General features: G+C 40.6%; 1 protein-coding gene across 9 annotated transcripts in view; it reads right to left on the bottom strand.

Moving 5' to 3' along the window:
- URGCP (upregulator of cell proliferation) overlaps nucleotides 1-19,272 on the bottom strand; it is a 148,132-nt gene that overhangs the window by 91,495 nt on the left and 37,365 nt on the right. For 6 of the 9 annotated variants that reach the window (XM_033945900.1, XM_033945902.1, XM_033945903.1 and 3 more), the window contains one exon: nucleotides 9,009-9,080. The exons of 2 other annotated variants lie outside the window; for them this stretch is intronic. In XM_033945900.1, coding sequence (XP_033801791.1) covers nucleotides 9,009-9,080 — 72 coding nt within the window. Of the gene's footprint in view, nucleotides 1-2,991; nucleotides 3,102-9,008; nucleotides 9,081-19,272 lie in introns of those variants that run through there. One more of the 9 variants, XM_033945906.1, reaches the window with a different exon arrangement.

The raw sequence follows: 19,272 nt of genomic DNA, 5'->3' as shown, positions 1-19,272 counted from the left end.
TCAAACAGGATTCGTTGCTCAAAGACATTCTTCTAACAACACTAGGCTTGCATTGCATATGTTGACTTTGTCCAAAGCCTTAAAAGACCCAGTTTTCTCTGTATCTCTAGATGCAGAGAAGGCTTTTGATCGTGTTGAATGGACCTTTATGTATCAAGCGATGGAGTGGTTTGGTATTGGATCAGGATTTATTCAAATGGTTCAAACTTTGTATAGCTCTCCTGTTGCTAAATTATATATTAATAATAATTTTTCAGAAGTTTTCAAGTTGCAGAGGGGAGTTAGACAAGGCTGTCCCTTATCTCCTCTGCTTTTTGACATTGTATTGGAACCCTTGTTATTAGCCATTCAACAGACAGAGGAGATACAGGGTATTCCTCATAAAGATCGGGAATATAAGATTTCAGCTTATGCGGATGATATATTGCTCTATTTGAGAAATCCTGAGATAACCATTCCTTGCTTACTTGAATTAATTGAGAATTTTGGGAAATTTTCAGGTTATAAGATAAATTGGTCTAAATCAGAAGTTCTTCCACTCAATGTACATTGTACAAAAGGTTTGTTTGATTCATTTCCTTTTCTTTGGAAGGAAGATGGAATAAAATATTTAGGCATTTGGATTAAAAATATATTGGACGAAACGATGAAAATAAATGAAAAATTGTTATTGCAGAAGGTTACGGAAATGTGTGAGCAATGGAATCCTTTACACCTTTCATGGTGGGGGAGAGTCCAAACTATTAAGATGATGATTTTGCCTGTGGTTTGTTATCAGATGGGTATGTTGCCGGTATATTTTCAAGGGTCCTTATATAAAAAGTTAAATAGCATTCTGTTAAAATTTATTTGGCTGGGTAAAACTCCTAGAGTAGCTTTGGTATCTTTACAAAGATCAATTTCAGAGGGAGGGGTAAATTTTCCAAACTTTTATAGGTACCATCAAGCCTATATTTTACGTCATGGTATGTATTGGATCCTCCCAGAACTCATGGAAAAGCTCCCAGATTGGTTGTGGATAGAATGGCAACTCATGTCTCCATTGCGACTGTCCCATGTTTTCAGTATCAAAATGCCTATCTATAGTAAGGACAATAGAATACTAGCAGATATATGGAAAACTTTACGATATGTAAGCAATTTAACAACTATTCCAATTTACAAATCTACAAATCATTCTATATGGGTAAACTCCAAGATTCAAATTGGCGGAGAAAGGCTAGTCTGGAAGCATTGGATGATAGCAGGAATACGTATATTGGATGATGTTATTTCTAATGGTGCTATGCTTGAATTTTCACAGTTGCAACATAAGTTTGGACTTAATAAATCAGAAAATTTTAGATGGATGCAATTGATGCATGCCATTCAGGCGGGGTTCCCTGATTGGAAAAAACCTTAATAATCATTATAGCATGGAGTTTCTTTGTTTTCAGACAGACTTTTTGGGTCACCAGGCCGCCCAGTGGTATAAATTATTAAATGGATTTACTACGAAGAAATTAAAAATTGGTTTAAGAGATATTTGGAGCATTGAGATTAAGCATGAAATTACTGCATCTCAATGGCCACGAATTTGGTCTTGGAGGATGAAATGTACGGTGTCAGCATCTATGAGACAAACTTGGTTTTTTCTGTTGCATAGAGCGTTATGGACCCCTGTTAGGTTGCAAAAATTAGATAGTTCTTTGTCTAATAGATGCTGGCATTGTCATTTAGAAGCAGGAACTTTAGATCATTTATTGTTTCATTGCCCATATATTATGAATTTTTGGAAATCAATTTGGGACCAAATTAATAATTTATTAGAGAACCCCGTGGCATTATCCTATGATACTGTGATATTTGGTATGGATATGAGAGCAAAAAGTCAGATTTCTGCGAATAACAATAAATTATTACTAATAATGACAGGGGTTGCCATTCAACAAATCACATATAATTGGAAAGACTGGAGGAGATTAAATTATAACTTTTGGTGGAATTCTTTATGTCATATCTATAAAATGGAAAGATTTATTGCGTTACAAAAGGGATATTTTAAGAAATTTCAGGATGTGTGGAAACCATTAACAAAATATTGTCAAGATTAAGTAAAATTATTTCCCTTATGTTTATCAGTTTATGAGGTAGGGAGGGGGGTATTTTATTATTACATATATCATACAATAATGGAGTATATGGTTGGGAGGGATGGACGAGGGGTGGGGATAAGAATCTATGTAATATGCCAATGATTGTTTATAAGTGATGTACTTATTGTTACTGTGAATGAAAATATTAACACTTAATGTAATTTGTGAAAATGAATAAAGAATTATTAAAAAAAAAAAAAAAAAAGCGTTTACATGGGAACCCTGTATATGATGCTTTCTCTAGAAAACAGGGCTCCTAGTTAGACAACTCTGAAAAGAAATTTTTGATTTGTGTTAAAGCAAGCAGTAGCTGCTCTTAATCAGTACCTTGGACCCACCTAGCTCAGAGTCTTGTCCAGAAAAAGCGAAAGAAAATGAAGGAGAGAAAATTCAAAAAGAGAAGACAAGAGAAAGAAGGGAAACAGCATTAAAAAATACAATGAGAAAAACAAAGAAAAAATGAAAGAAGAGGCAAAGACCTGAAAGAAAATATAAAGTAGAAAACAAAGGACCATAAAGAAACATTACAAAAAGAAAACATTAAAAAAGAGGTAAAACCCAGAAAAAGAAGAGGGAAGAAAATCAGTGACAAATTTTTATTTATGTTCAGTATTGACGAACGAGAGAACCAGTAAAACTATCTTTAAGTAATGCTATCATTTATATACAAAGATTTGGCATAGGCAAATTGGTTTATTAATATTTATATGCTGTCTTTCTGCACATACAATTAATGTGGTTTGTAAAATTTACATAGGAAAAAGAAACACAGCCCAAAGTTTTACTGTAGATGAGAAAGTTATATGATGTGGAGAAGCAGTCCTCCCAACACAAGTACTCTATTTGGAATACTCACCATGTCCTGATGCTTCTACTGGCTGAATCTGATTTTGAAACACTGAATGCACAACACGAGTCAGTACCCGGCTACCTGCTGTGACTATCGTACCGAGTACATTCCATGTTTTGTCCATCTTGCTCAGCTTGAGACTGATCTCTTTGTCAGAAAACTTAACGAAGGGAGGAGCAGAAATGAAACTGAAAGAACATAATCCTGCAGACAAAAGCCTTTCATAAAAGCCACTTTCATTTCTCCAGAAATGAAGGAAAATGTCCTTTCATTTCCGAGATGTCCTAATAAATATTTTTTCACAAAACAGCTGGTGCAATTCAGCGAAGTTACTTACCTTTAACGGGAGTTCTCTGTGAATAGCAGGATAAGTCAACCAAACTTTGGTGATTTAATTTAATTTAAATTTAATTTAATTCTTATATACCGCTAATAACCGTGAGGTTTCTAAGCGGTTACAAAAATGATGCATTAAAAGATATAATAAATAAAAATAAATAAGATAGGTACTTGGAAATTCCCTAACTGTCCCAAAGGCTCACAATCTAACTAAAGAACCTGAAGAAACAATTTATGAAAAGTAAAGATAAAAATATAAATACAGAGGTAGAGATAGAGATAGAAATGAATATTCCAACAAGATGGCGGCTAGTTAGGTCATCTTCTGTGCTGTCTCCCTTGTCCTGCTTTTGTTTTTGTTTTATTTTGCCTTTGTTGATTTTTCTTTTAAATTTCTTTTTTGTTGGTTTTTTGTTCTGTCTCTGCTGTTTACATTTGGGACTTCCAGTCTCGTTGGTGTTTGCTTCTTTTGAGCTCACCTACCGATTTCCAGTTTGACAGTTGCTCCGATATGGCAGCTGAGGGAGCCGTTGCCTGATGCCTGAATAGTTCTATGGTGGCGGTTAAGAGTTGAAGAATTGGGTCCTGTTTCTTTTCGTGGTGGATGGGAGAGTTCTGGCTTTCGGCTCCTTGTGTTCATGTCCAGCCATTAGTGGAGAGGAGTGTGGGACACTGCTTCGCCCCCTCCTGAACCAGGTCCGTTGAATTCAAGCTACAACAAAGGCTTGCTGAGGCAGATGAAGGTGCGAGACAGCCTACGCTGCCACGGAGGGACTACATCGGACCGGCATGCAGGTCGGTCGAGCCAGCTCGACTTCCTCGCCGTTACCAGCAGGGAGAGGAGATTAAATCTTTTTCTCCCTGTTAGGTCATGGGAGAGGCGAAGCGGTGATCGCTTCTTGAAAGCAATCTTTTTTTTTTTTTTTTTCCCTGCTGGGTCGTGGAAGAGGCGGGGCGGTGCTCACATGCCACTCCTGAGCTGACCCTATTCAATATTAATATGAAGATCTACATGCGGTGGAACTGTGACCAGGTGCCCTGCTGGAGAGGTCTCCCGATACTGCTGCTGGTCTGGGTGAGCCGTTAGCACCGCTTCTTTTAAAGTGTTCTCTCCTGCTGGAGAGGGGCTCCCGATACTGCTGCTGGTCTCGGTGAGCCGTTAGCACCACTTCTTTCAAAGTGTTCTCCCCTGCTTACCTGTAATGGGAGTTCTCTGTGGACAGCAGGATAAGTCAACCACACTTTGGTGATGTCATCAAATGTTCACAATTCAGAATTGCTCTCCCAGAGCTCAGGTGAGGCTTTTGTGATCCTCATCTGAGCATGTACAAGTAGCCCTATATATACCTGTGCTGGCCCTCTCTAATCCAATGATTTCCCTAGCTTGAGTTTTGCAGTATCCCCCATAGGGGAGGAGGGAGGGTCTGTGTGGCAACTTATCCTGCTGACCACGGAGAACTCCCATTACAGGTAAGTAACTTCGCTTTCTCCATGGACAAGAAGTCTTAAGTCAGCCACACTTTGGTGACTCTCCAGTTGCGGGGTGCAGAGAGTGAAAGGTCCCTTCTGCATCCCCGCTACCTTGCTGAGGTAGGGTGAGGCTGCAGATTGCCTTGATGAGGGACAGAGACAAAAATCTATTTACTGAGACCAGAGGCTATACTTTGTAAACATTAGGAACTTTATTTAGTCCTTAGAACTTGACCAACAACCTTTATTTAAAAAAAAATCTACCAACATGGTAGAGCGTATATTTTAATAACGGATCTAGTTTTTTTTCCCATGTATTCAGAGAAACATAAATATATCACCAACATGGTGTTTTAGTAACAAGTTTGTTTGTTGGGGGGGTTTGTGGAATCTGTGCCAATATGGCAAAATATAACTGTCTAACAATCTCTTCTTTCTGATTCAGATTAATAATCCTATTTAGCTAGTTCTGGTACTGGTGTTTGTTCTCAGGGTCTAGCCATTCTCTGTGTCTGTTTTGGCAGCCATTCGTAGTATGCTGAGGCCAAAGTCATTGGAGGTCTGCAGTGGGTGATCCAGGCAATAAAGTCTGGTGAAGATGTGTGGGGTAGACCATGTAGCAGCTGCTCTGCAAATGGCCTGAAGTAGCATGTTCTTGAGATTTGCCAATGTTATGGCCATGGTGTGCTGTGGCCTTTCTCTCGAGGGACAATCCCTTTTGTTCGCAGCAGGAGGCAATGCAGTTTGAGATCCAGTTGGATATGGTGCGTTTCCCCACTGGTGTTCCTGGATTATTGGAGTCAAAGGAGACAAATAGTTGTACTACCTTTCACCAGGGCTGCATTCGTTGAATGAATAGGTGAAGGGCTCGGGTGCAGTCCAAGGTATGAAGGATTTGCTCCATGCTGTTGGCATGTGGTCCCAGACAGAAGGAGGGGAGCACTATTGATTGATTTATGTGAAAAGGCGAGACTACCTTTGGTAGGAACTTTGGGTGAGTTCTCAGTACTGCGTGGTCGTGAAGGATCTGTGTATATGGTGGGTACGTAACCAGGGCCTGTAGCTCACTGATGCATCTTGCTGATGTGATGGTGATGAGAAAAACTGTTTTCCAGGTGAGGAATTTGTTTGGCGCATCTTCCATTGGCTCATAGGGTGCGCAGTTAATCTGCAGAGGATGATGCCAAGGTCCCATGCTGGTGGTGGAACACACCATACGTGGAATCTTTTCCACTTGAGCTCATATGATTTTCTAGTTGATGGACGTCTGGCTGCTGGCAGTACCTCAGTCACCCCTGTTGACATGTGGAAAGGTTGCAGAATTAGCCTTTCAACATCAACGCTGTCAGTGCTAGGGTTTTCAATCTGGGATGCAGGGTTTGTCCCTGGTCCTGGGTAATGAGGTCCGGATGCAGCAGTAGGCTGATTGGCGGCCATGCTGACAGTCATTGTAGGAAGGGGAACCACACTTGCCTTGGCCAGTAGGGTGCAATGAAGATCAATGTGGTTGCCTCCTGTCTGATCTTCTGGAGCACTCTCTGGATGAGTGGTATGGGGGGAAAGGCGTAGAGCAGGTGTTTCCCCCTGTGTATGGTGAAAGCATCCCTGGTTTGGCTGTATTGTGCTGGTCTTTTGGAGCAGAATTGGGGGCACTTATTGTCCTCTGTGGCAAAGAGGTCTATTGCTGAGCGGCCCCACTTGTGAAAAAGATCTTGGGCTACCTCCTGGTAGAGGGACCATTTGTGGGGGTCTAGCTTTCTGCTGAGGCTGTCTGCCAGGGTGTTGTTGAGGCCCGGGAGGTAGTTGGCATGGATGAGAGTGTTGATCAACAAGGTAAAAGACCAGATCTTGTGGGCCTCCCTGCAGAGGGGGAGGGATCTCATGCCTCCCTGCTTGTTGATATAGAACATTGCCCCCTGGTTGTCTGTCTGGATCAATAAGGTTTTTTTGGAGATTCAGGGGAGCGAAAGCTTGTAGGGCATTCCCGATTGCCCTGAGTTCCAAAGGATTGATAGCTGTTTGGCCTCGGATGGTGTCCTCAGGTGGAGGAGATGGGCTCCCCACCCCTGCTTTGAGGCATCCGTGGAGACTGCTGGAAGGGCTTGCCCTTGTACAGATTCTGCTGTTTTATATACAACTTGAGGTTGCTGCAGATTTTTTTGGTCCATCGTGATTCTGTGAGACAGAGGTTGTGTGTGTTGGTTCCAATTTTTTCTGAGGTAACACTGGAGGGATCGCATGTGGAGCTTGGCGAGCAGGACGTGTATGGAGACTGCTTGATGGCCAAGGAGGCGTAGTAGTGTCCTTGCTGTGACTGTATGTGTTTCTGATATGTGCTGAATCAGTTTTTGTATTGCTTTGCCCCTTGCTTGGGGCAGGAAAGCTGAATTCAGGGATGTGTAGATCCTTGTCCCGATGAATTCTAACGATTTGGTTGGCTGTAGTTTGGATTTTTTGGTGTTTACAAGGACCTCTAAGGATTGCAGGAGTGATATTTAATTGACTGCTAATGCTGTTTCCCAGGCTGAAGGGCCCACCACCAGCCAGTTGTCCAGGTAAGAAAACACGCATATTGCGTGGGCTGCTGCTACAGCGATACATTTTGTGAAGACTCTTGGTGCAGAAGAGAGTCCATAGGGTAGGACCTGGTATTGGAAGTGCTGAGTTAGGGTCCGGAACTGCAGGAACTTTCTTTGGGAGGGGTGCAAAGAGATGTGTGAATACGCATCTTGGAGGTCCAGTGAAGCCAGCCAGTCATCCTTGTAAATTAATGGTTGGATTGTTCCTAAGGAGTGCATGCAAAATTTCTCCTTGACGACGTATTTGTTTAGGCCCCGTAGGTCTAGGATGGGCCTGAACCCTCCCGTCTTCTTGGGGATGAAACAGTAGTGGGAGTAGAACCCTTGATTGTGTTGTGTCTTGGGTCTTTTACAAATTGAAAATTTTGAGAAATTTACATGATTTTATAAGCAACAGTAATTTTTAGGCAGTAGTTCATGAATTTGAGTACAGTAATATTTTACATTTAGGGTTACCAAAGTATCCCCCTCTTTTACGAATGCATTGCGTGTGCTTTAGCACCGGCAGCGGCGGTAACTGCTCCGACGCTCATAGGAATTCTATGAGCGTCGGAGCAGTTACCACTGCTGCCAGCGCTAAAACCCGTGCTATCCGTTCATAAAAGAGGGAGTATGTGTTGAAAGCTGTTAATATGACTTACACCCTAAATGGCGAGATCCTAGCAAGGACTGTTGCAGAATGGGACTTAGGGGTGATCATCAGTGAAGACTGCCAATCAAGTGAAGCGGGCTTCATCTAAAGCTAGGCAGATCATAGGATGTATACGTAGGAGTTTCGTCAGCCGTAAGCCTGAAGTCATTATGCCGTTGTATAGATCCATGGTGAGGCCCCATCTGGAATATTGCGTGCAATTCTGGAGGCCTCATTGCCACAAGGATGTACTGAGGCTTGAGTCAGTCTAGCGAATGGCAACCCAGATGGTCTCGGGACTCAAGGATCTCCCGTACGAGGAACGGCTGGATAAATTGCGGCTATACTCACTCGAGGAACACAGAGAGAGGGGAGATATGATCGAGACGTTCAAGTACCTCACGGGCCGTATCGAGGTAGAAGAGGATATCTTCTTTTTCAAAGGTCCGATGGCGACAAGAGGACATCCATGGAAAATCAGGGGGGGGGGGAAATTGCACGGCGACACCAGGAAATACTTTTTCACCGAAAGAGTGGTTAATTGCTGGAATAGACTTCTATTTCAGGTGATCGAGGCAAGCAGCGTGCCTGATTTTAAGAAGAAATGGGATCGTCACGTGGGATCTCTGCACAGAGTTAAATAGGGGAGGGTCATTGGGGTGGGCAGACTAGATGGGCCGCGGCCCTTATCTGCCGCCTTTTTCTATTTCTATGTTTCTATGTTTCTATATATGTATTATTTGTTTTTATTATCTTAAGTATGTTCTTTTGGATACCACCTAGGTTTGGTGTATAAATTTTAAAATAAATAAATAGCATAGAATGCTACTGCACATTTGATTTCAGGAGTTTCCCAGTATGATCATATTACTCATTTGATACCTAATTGCAACTTAAACTCCCATGTGTATTATAGTGAAAGACTTACTGGAATTTTTCAAGGTCAGAATCAAATATTAATGTCCTGTGGCTTTGTTTAAGAAAAACTGCCATTAAATTCATACCTGTGTCAGTTTCTTCCTCTGAAATCTCTGTTGTTGACGCATTTTCTGAAGTCCCTTCCAGATATATAGAGTCTTCAAGCAAAAACAGACAATGCAGAGATAGTGACAATACAGTAGCTGACTAAGAAGAAAGTTGGACAGATATCATAGCTGTGAAAGAAGGTTGGGTTGTTTTTATTCCTTGTTCTTGCAAAAATAAAGGTCAATGAACATGTAACAATAACCTTTTATTGGCTAGTTTAACACATTTGTGATTTGCTTTGAAAAATCAAATGGATTCAGTTAGTTCACTGATAAGATATAATCTAAAACCATGGACCCTTAATATCTTTCCAAGCAGTACTAGAAAAAGATAATTCTCCTACTCCTGCCTACATTCAGATACTGGGCCCTATCTCTTCTAGCTCTTCACCAAAGCCCCTTGCAGACAATTGAGCTTTTCCTCTCCCTCTTCCTGGTGGTCCAGTAGTGAATTGCAGCAGAATCGACCTTCCTTCGCTCCTGTCTGTACAGAAGTGCTAGCTAATTGGCTTCCGTGAGTTCTTGCAGTCCTACATATATACTCGAATATAAACCGAGACCCCCATTTTTGGGCCATTTTTTTGGCCCCAAAATCTTGATTTATATTCGAGTATATATGGTTACAGCAAGGGGCCCAGGTCCAAGCTTTCAGTTTATGATTCTGGAATACCCAGTGAAGCTGACGAAACCAAAGCTACCTATAGATCATTGGTCTCTAACTCAAACCCTTTGCAGGGCCACATTTTGGATTTGTAGGTACTTGGAAGGCCGCAGAAAAAAATAGGTAATGTCTTATTAAAGAAATGACAATTTTGCATGAGGAAAACTCTTTATAGTTAATAAATCTTCCCGCCCCGAAGGCCTGCATGTTCCCCCCTTCTCTGTAGTGTCCTCTAGCTTCCCCCATGGCCTCCCAGTCTTAGTTTCAGCTAATTACTACAGCCTGCAGAGATGATCGCTGGTGCTGTAGCGTTCCTTGCAGGCTGAAATCAGCAGGGGCAGGATCACAGCAGAGCGAACGTTCTGCTGAGGACGACGGCAGCCTGCAAGAATTGCTACAGTATCGGCAATCCTCTCTGTAGGTTGTGTTAATTATCTGAAGGTAAGAGCGGGAGGCCAGGGGGGGAAGCCGGAGGACGCTGCAAAGAGTGGGCAACACTAATACAGACTAGTGCTGCCTGATTCACGATTCGAATCGGTTCACCGATTCACTTCGGGTGAATTGATTCGAATCGATTTAAATTTTAAAAAAATCGGCTTCCCGATTCGGACCCTCTCCCCTCGCCCCTAAAGCAGGAGCGGGTGAGGAGGGAGGGTCAGTCGGGAAGTGCTGCGTCGGGCTTCCCTCCTGGCCTCCCGGAAAGACTGCGCCCCCCCCCCCCCCCCGAGAAGGCCTCCGTGTTCTCCCTGGCCTTCCCAAACCGTTTACCTTACACCTTCAGCCGAAGATCGCAAGCTACAGCTCTTTGCACTGCAGTGCTTTGAGCTGATTCCTCTGCTGCGGTCCCGCCCTTCCTCTGATGTCGGAGGAGGGGCGGGACCGTAGAAAAATCATTTAATATACAGACATCAACCATAAACATAGATACAATGGAAACCCATCTCACCAATTGGAACATGGCAATTCAATCCTTTTTAGATAAAGAAGTACCGCTAATTTCAAAAACAATTTCTTCACGTAAATTATCAAACCCCTGGTTTACAAAAGAACTTATACTTCTGAAAATTAGTTGAGATCTCTAGAGAGAAAATGGCGTCATAACAAATCTCCTGCTAATTTACAATTCTATAAAGAACATGCACATTACTATAGAGCCAAAATAAACCTTACAAAAAAAACCTACTATTCTAACAAAATCTTAAAAACAAAAAACTCATCTATATTATTTTCCATAATTAAATCATTTGCCCCTAACTCCAAAAGCTCACAAACTAATTTAACTAATAATCTTACCGCACAAGAACTTGCTGATACTTTTTATAATAAAATACAAGACATTCGGAACTCGTTTTCTTCGATTAAACTTAAGACATCTTCCAATGACATCACCGATTATCACTTACCATTTGCTAAATGTTTCTCCTTCAATCTTCCTTCATTTGAAGATCTAAAACATCTCCTTTCAAGAGTTAATCTAAAAGGTTCACGAGATGATGTCATCCCTCCAGTAATCTTGAAAAATTTTTTTTCCTGTTTTGGATCTCATATTCACAATCTTATCCGAAACAGTTTAGAACTAGGTCAGCTACCATCTGCCTAGAAAAAAGCCTCAATTATCCCAATAATAAAAGATCACAAAATAGGACCTGAAAAAGCCACAAATTATCGACCTATCGCCAATATTCCTTTTTTTGGCTAAACTAACCGAAAGGCTTGTATTTGAACAACTAACTGACTTTGTTGAAACGACTAATGTCCTCCATCCAAATCAAACAGGTTTTAGGAAAAATTATTCTACTGAATATTCACTGATTGGACTGACCACCAACATATTTTACCATTTGGATCACCACAAATCAGTAATTCTTTTCTCTCTGGATTTATCAGCAGCTTTTGACACCATTGATCATACACTACTATTAGATAGATTAAAAACAATTGGAGTTGGTGGTCAAGTCCTTGCATGGTTTCATTCTTTTCTTTCTGATCGTTCTTCTACAGTTACCTTTAAAAATACAGTTTCAAAACCTTATACCACTAGCTATGGTATTCCCCAGGGATCAATATTGTCGCCACTTTTATTCAATATTTTTCTTTCTCCATTGCCCTGTATGTGTCAATCAATAGGCTTTACTACTTTCACCTATGCCGACGATGTTCAACTGCTTCATCCACTTAATCCAGATAATAAAAACGAAATAATTGAAATAAATAGAAAATTAGGAGAAATTAAACAATGGCTAAATTCAAACATGTTAGCCTTAAACGTCCAAAAATGCAAAGTACTATTTTTCCCTTGGAAAAAAGATATAAATTTAAATGCTCCGTTTACTTTAGATAATGTACAACTAAACCTAGTAAGTTCCTTAAAAATATTAGGAGTTACAATTGATGATAGATTATCCTTTCACGAACATATTACTAATACTGTCAGAACATGTTTCTTTAAATTGCGTATGATTCGATCAATTGCTAAATTTTTAAAGCCAAAATCATTAAACATACTTATTCATTCATTAATTATTTCAAAACTTGATTACTGTAACGCTTTATTAATAAATATCACCCAGAAAGAGAAAAAACGTCTTCAGATAGTTCAAAATACAGCAATCAAATTAATATACAATTGCAAAAAATTTGACCATGTCATGCCACTTCTGATTGAATCACACTGGCTCCCTATCACTCATCGCATTACTTTTAAAATATTACTTTTAGTTTTTAAAACACTGATTACAAACGAACACCAATTCATCAACAGATTACTCATTCCATATAGTACTTCACGCTCATTAAGATCCACAGACCAAAATCTTTTAACAGTTCCATCATTAAAAATTATTGGAACTCGTCGCACTGATATTTTTTCTATTATAGCCCCACAATTATGGAATAGTTTGCCCCAGTATCTCAGAGTAGAAAACGATTTGAAACAGTTCAAAAGCAGCTTAAAAAGTTTCCTTTTTAAAGACGCGTTTAATGTATGAATCTAATTTTATTAATTCTCTTCCTTTCTATTTTCTTATTTCTCTTTTATTTCCCTTACCTGTTGTTTTTTACCATTATTGTTCTCTTTAATATATACAATTGTAGTTCTACCCTTTTCATTCCCTATGTGTCCGTTAGTCTGTATGATTTTATTTATTAGTTTTTATGACAATGTATTAAATTTTAATTAACCTGTTTTATATATTTTTTATCTGTAAATCGCTTAGCAAATTAAATTAAGCGATTCAACAAGTCTAAAATAAACTTGAAACTTGAAACTTTCTGGGGGAGGGCAGACCTTCTAGGGGGCCAGTCCTTCAGGGGGTGGAACAGGCCTTGGGGGGTGCAGGCCTTTAAGGGTGGGGGGAGAGGTCAGGGATGGTGGCATAGGCCTACAGGAGGGACAGGCAGGCCTGGGGGGGCAATCCTTCGGGGGGTGGTGCAGTCCTTTAGGTGATGGGACAGACCTTGGGGAGGTGCAGGCCTTTAAAGGTGAGGTGAGGCCAGGGATGGTGGCATAGGCCTACAGAGGGGACAGGCAGGCCAAGGGGGCAGTCCTTTAGGGGGTGGGACAGGCCTTGGGGGGGGGTACAGGCCTTTAATGGAGGGGAGAGGCCTGGGATGGTGGCATAGGCTTACAGGGGGGACAGGCAGGCCTGGGGGGGCAGTTCTTCGGGGGGGGTGGGACAGGCCTTGGGGGTTGCAGGCCTTCAAAGGGGGAACTGGCCTTTAAGGGGGGAGATAGGCTAGGATGGTGGCACAGGCCTACAGGGGGAACAGGCAGGCCTGGGGGGGCAGTCCTTCAGGGGTGGGACAGGCCTTGGGGGGTGCAGGCCTTTAATGGGGGAACAGGCATTTAAGGGGGGGACAGGCCAAGGATGGTGGCATAGGCCTTCAGGGAGGACAGGCAGGCCTTCAAGGGGGGGACAGGCCTTTAGGGATTGGGGGACAGGCCTTCAGGGAGAGGTGCAGGCCTTCATGGGGGACAGACATTCAGGGGAGGGGGGCCCTGGTGCAGAAGTACACGGAGGGAGGGAAGGGGGGTTCAAAGAGATGTGCATATGCCGGACTTTTGGGGGGAGGAAGAAATAATGGGTCTAAAAATAGAGGAGAGGGAGAGAGATGATACACAATGGGATTTAGGGAGGGAAGGAACAGAAACGAAGAGAAGTTGGACACAAGGGATGATGTGGAGGGGGGGATAGAGATACTGGATAGGAGGGTAGGTGGGAAAAGAAAGGGAGAGATGGTGGACCTTGGGGTGGTGGGGAAGGAGGGAGAAATGCTGGATGAAAGGGTAGTTAAGAAAAAGTGGATCTGTGGATGGAGATGAAAAAAAAAAGATAGATGCCAGACCTTTGGAGGAGGGAAGGGAAACGGAAGGGGAGGACAGAGATGGTACGGAGAAAGAAGAAAGAAGGAGACCCTGACAAGCAAGTTATCAGAAGACAACTAGAGCCTGGTGAAAGGAAAGGATAAGTTTTCTGTCTCTGTCCATGCTGGAAGTAATCAAATGTAGAATGTTGGGTGTTTACTCTCTTAATGGTTTGGGAAGAGGTCATTTAATTTATGTTAACGAAGTTAACTCTCAGACAATGAAGGCTTGACCCCCCACTAATATGTACCGGTTGAGATAGATAAAGGAAGCTTTTTACACCTTTTAGCTTTAAACAATGAAGTACATATCCTGCTCCTTTTTGATTACTTCTTTGAAGCCTATGTATCCTGTCACTAGATATGGTCTGTACTTACGTCATCTGCTAATACCACTGAAGATATATAATGAATGCAGACTAATAAAAAAACAGGCTATCCCTTTAGAACTCTGTCTGTGTATCTTTCTTTCTAAGGGGAATTGCCTCCAGACGTCTGAAATAGATGACAGAATGTTTTGCAGGACGATTTCGGGACCAAGAAACGGATCCTGTTCGTTTCAATTTGGGGGCTATGTCCGGGATGGACTTGACATTACCAATATTTTGTGAGTATTTCTGAATTTTGAATTCTGTTCTTTAATACTCTCAGGTATTGGCATCATGTTCCAACCCTTTATTTAAATTGTAGGGTTTTTGGTAAACCCGCCGCGGTTACCGTCCTTTTGGCAAGGACAAATATTAATGTGGAGTTTTCGGTAAATTCCCGCCGCGAAAATAAGCAGCTGCCATTCTTTCGGGAAGAATGAAATTAAGTGAAGACTTTTGGAAAGTCTCTATTGTGGAGAAACGTCTGCGCATTCTGTCATCTGTGCCATTCTTTGCATGCGCTTTTCTCTTCTATCGCTTAGATAAGATTTTATAGAGTATAAGATTATATTGTATATTATTAATGTACCTCGCTTATAAGGTAAGGTAAGTGAAAATTTCTGCATTGTTATATTGTTTTTTTTATTGAAAAAATTCCTGCATTGTGATATTGTTTTTCTAATGGGTCATAAAGGCACTTAGGATTCTCCACCTCCTAACAGATGAGACTTTGTTCGCTTCAGTAATAATAATAATAATGGTAATAACTTTATTCTTCTATACCGCCACAATCTTGCGACTTCTAGGCGGTTTACATTTAAGAGAGCTGAACATTCAGCGATTTACAATATGTGGAGGGAGTACAGAGTACAGAGACTATTAGGAATCAAAATTACAAAATATAATGTTTGCTAAGAATTTCAGAGCTGACCTGTAAAGAAAAATCACAGCTTTCCTGAAAAAAAAAAGGGAAAAAATTACAATGTACAGTTTGTTTAGAGATTCAGAAACAGCACGAATTAGGATTTCAGAGAGCATTGTGAAAAGAAAGAGTGCTTGGTGAGGTTCTGTTTAGGTGATGTATCTGTCAAATAGGGTAGTTTTTATGAGTTTTCTAAAAGGCATTGTAGGTCAGTTCGGCTTTATTAATGTGACTGTCTAGCCAATGTTGTTGTTTGTTTGCTTGGTGCATGAAAGTTCTGTCCAGAAAGATTTTGTATTTACAATTGGTTATGCTTGGGTATGCAAAAAGATAGCTGTTTCTGGTTTGTCTTATTGGGTTATAGAATACAAGTGTGTTTGCAGGTACGTAGGTGCTAGTCCCCAAACTAGCTTGAAACATATGCAGGAGAACTTGAATAATATTCTTGCTTTGACTGACAGCCAGTGCAGTGGTTTGTGGTGGGGGGTGACATGGTAATTCTTTTTTAATCCATATATCAAGCGGACAGCTGAGTTCTGAATGATACCCAAATAAACGATATTACAATAGTCCAGGGTAGAAAGCACTAGTGATTGCACTGGTAATCTAAACGATAGTGGGTCGAAGTGTTTTTTGATGGTCTTTAATCTCCATAGCATCGTGAAACATTTTGTTGCCACAATATTCGTGTGTTCAATCATAGTGAGGTGTGTGTGTCCAATGTGACTCCCAATATTTTTATTGTGTTGGTAATTGGGTAATCATGGTCTTTTATATGTAGCGTTGAATTGGCAATTTTTTCCGTTGGGCTTGCAAGGAAGATTTTTGTTTTTTTCTGTGTTAAGTTTCAGTTTGAAGTTGCTTGTCCAATGTTCTATTTCGGTCATTATATGAGTAATGTATTTTGAGGTTTCATTTGTTATGCTATTCACTGGGATTAGGATGGAGATGTCGTCTGCATATATGTAATAGATCAGGTTTGGTTTTTGCAGTGGGTGTCCTAGAGAGGATATGTAAATGTTGAATAGGGTAGGTGAAAGTGGTGAACCCTGTAGGGCTTAATATGAATTGAATGTGAGTGAACCAGGTTGTGGATGTGTGGTATGGGTGAAGTGGTTGAGTTGGAGTCGGAGATCTGATTCTGATTCTGTGGCAGTCTTTGGCGGGAAGAGGAGGAGGACAGCCCCTCCTTCTCCTTTGTTGTAGTGACAAGCAGGCTGACTAGTTTTCAGCACTGTTTGTAGGCCGGCTGAGAACTTTTCAGCAGCTTGTTTGATACATAGATAAATTGTCTGAAATAAGTTTTTAAGAATGATAAAAGAATATTGGAAATGTTATAAAATGTTAATGTATATTCAGTGGACAGAACGAATATGGTTTCTAAAACTTTTAAACGTAGAAGAGCTCCCTGTAAGTAGGTTTCAGGTTTGTTTGGGGAACTTACCGAAACAAAATGAAAAAGGGTAGAAAATACATTTGTGTAATTATTAAAACAGACAGCCAGAAAGGCATATATTTAAAAACCAAAACTAATTATAATGAAAAAGAAAGAGAGAAGGATCAAAACAAAAGGGAGGAAACAAAAAAAAAAAATTTAAATAAATAAATAAATAAATAATCTAGCACTTTGTAGAAAAGATTAAAATGAATAAGAAAAGCAAGGAGCAAAGTCCCATTACAGTCCTTAAAAGGACTATTATACTTCAAAAGCTAGTTTTAAATTTATCAAGTGATGAACTTTCTCTTATATAGTTTGGTGCTGAGTTCCAGACGATAGGGGCCGTCACGGAAAAGATATTAGTATGCATGGTGCCAATGTGTCTTAAAGAGGGTCAGGATAAATTAACTTTAATTAATACAGGGGCCAGAATTAGTTTTACAGATAGAGCAAGAAAAATATGGAAATTGTGAGATTCAAGTTTCAAGTTTATTTTTAACTTATTGAATAGCTTAATTTAATTTGCTAAGCGATTTACAAATAAAAAACAAAAGGTGTACACATATGCTTATTTATAGTAAATTACATGAGTTTGACATATTGACATACAAACTAACAGATACATAAGGAAAAAAGGGCAGAACTACAATTGTATTAATAAAGCACAAAAGAAGACATGAATGGTGAAAACATAGGAATAGGGAATAAATAAATTAAAGGCATCTTTAAAAAGGAAGCTCTTCAGATTGCCTTTAAAATGGTTTAGGTCATTTTCTTCTCTTAAATGCTGAGGTAAGGTGTTCCATAATTGTGGGGCCATTACAGAGAAGATATCATGATGATGAGTTCCGATAACTTTCAGTGATGGAATTGTTAAGAGTTTTTGATTAATGGATCTTAAAGAAAGTGATATACTATGGGGAGTAAATAGTTATTAATGAATTGGGGTTCGTTCAAAGACAGTGTTTTAAAAACTAAAAGTAGGATTTTAAAGGTAATGCGATGAGTAACAGGAATCCAATGTGATTCGATTAGGATTGCAGACAGAGCTTGATAGGTGTGGAAGAGGTTTAATGAAACCTGGACCCAAGAGGCAGGACTTAGTGCCCATGCAAATATGGATTCCCTACTTCAGACTTTCCTTTCTAACCTCCGTTCTCCTTTGCAGATTCTGGTCAAACAAATGATTTCAGAATGGCCCACTAGTTCTCGTGCATAATTTCAGATTGAAAAAAGGAGCAGTGCGGGGTTTGAACCCCCAAGCCTCAGGTTCCTTAGGCTGTAGCGCTAACCACTACGCAACACTCTCCTACGCTTTGAGATCTCTAAGCCTCGGGAAATCCTGCATTATTAGGGCCAGCTACCTACCTGGGAACCGCGCCTGTCCACTCCTCGCAGAAGAGGGGGTCACGGGTTTCGTAGCGGGCGGGCCCCTGTCTCCGATTGAGATGGTAATAATCCATCTAGAAGTACTGGATGTTTTAATTGCGGAGACCCTGGTCACTGGCTTAATCAATGCCCATCTGGCCGGTGCCCAAAGCCGCCCTTCGGACGGACTTTGGTGCAAAGAGGGGAAACCCTGTATACCAGCTGCCCTTGTTATTGTTGACATGTTCTCCCGATAACCTGAAGGTTTTTCCCACTACAAATGAAACTGCTCAGACTATAGTGAACATTTTACTTCGCGAAATCATCCCTAGGTGGGGATGTCCCACACACATCAACTCAGATAATGGTCCTGCTTTCACTGCCAGAGTATGCAAAGATTTAGCTATCGCATTCCGCATTGAGTGGAAATTTCATCTCCCATATCACCCACAGAGTTCCGGTATTGTCGAACGCATGAACAGGACTATTAAAGATAAAATCTGGAAAGCCACAGCTGGCACATTTGTGATTTGGAAAAAAATTCCTTCCTATTGTTTTAGCTGAAATTAGGATGTTGCAAAATTAAAATGTGTTTTTCTTTTCTTTTTCTTAGCAGCGGTTCGGATATATGCATGCCCATCCCAGTTTTGGCACTAGGATATTTCTGGTGTTTTCCAGGGATCCTCTTTGTCACTGCAGAGATAAAGACGATCCAAAGAGATATTAGCTTTTCTAAATATGAGATGGTTATGATATGCATTATTTGTCCATATACAGTGGTGCCTCACACAACGAACTTAATCCGTTCCAGGAGCAAGTTTGTTATGTGAAACGTTCGTTGTGTGAAACGCGTTTTCCCATAACAATACATGTTAAAAAAAATAATTCGTTCTGTAGCATAAAATATGCTAAGATGACATAAAAAAAGATAAATTTTTGGTTATTATTTTTATTTAGATACATCTAAAAACATAATTGTTTTTTAAAACAACACACATTTTTTAAATTTAAAGACAGACTAAGTAGAGTCTAATTTTACAGTGAGAGGGCAGAGTCTCAGCGGCAAAAACTGGGACTTAACTGTTCATTTTTTTTTTTTTTCTACCGTGTTTCCCCGATGATAA

Source organism: Geotrypetes seraphini, chromosome 5, assembly GCF_902459505.1.
Source record: "Geotrypetes seraphini chromosome 5, aGeoSer1.1, whole genome shotgun sequence".
Lineage (NCBI taxonomy): Eukaryota > Metazoa > Chordata > Amphibia > Gymnophiona > Dermophiidae > Geotrypetes > Geotrypetes seraphini.
This window is presented reverse-complemented; position numbering and strand designations above follow the sequence as displayed.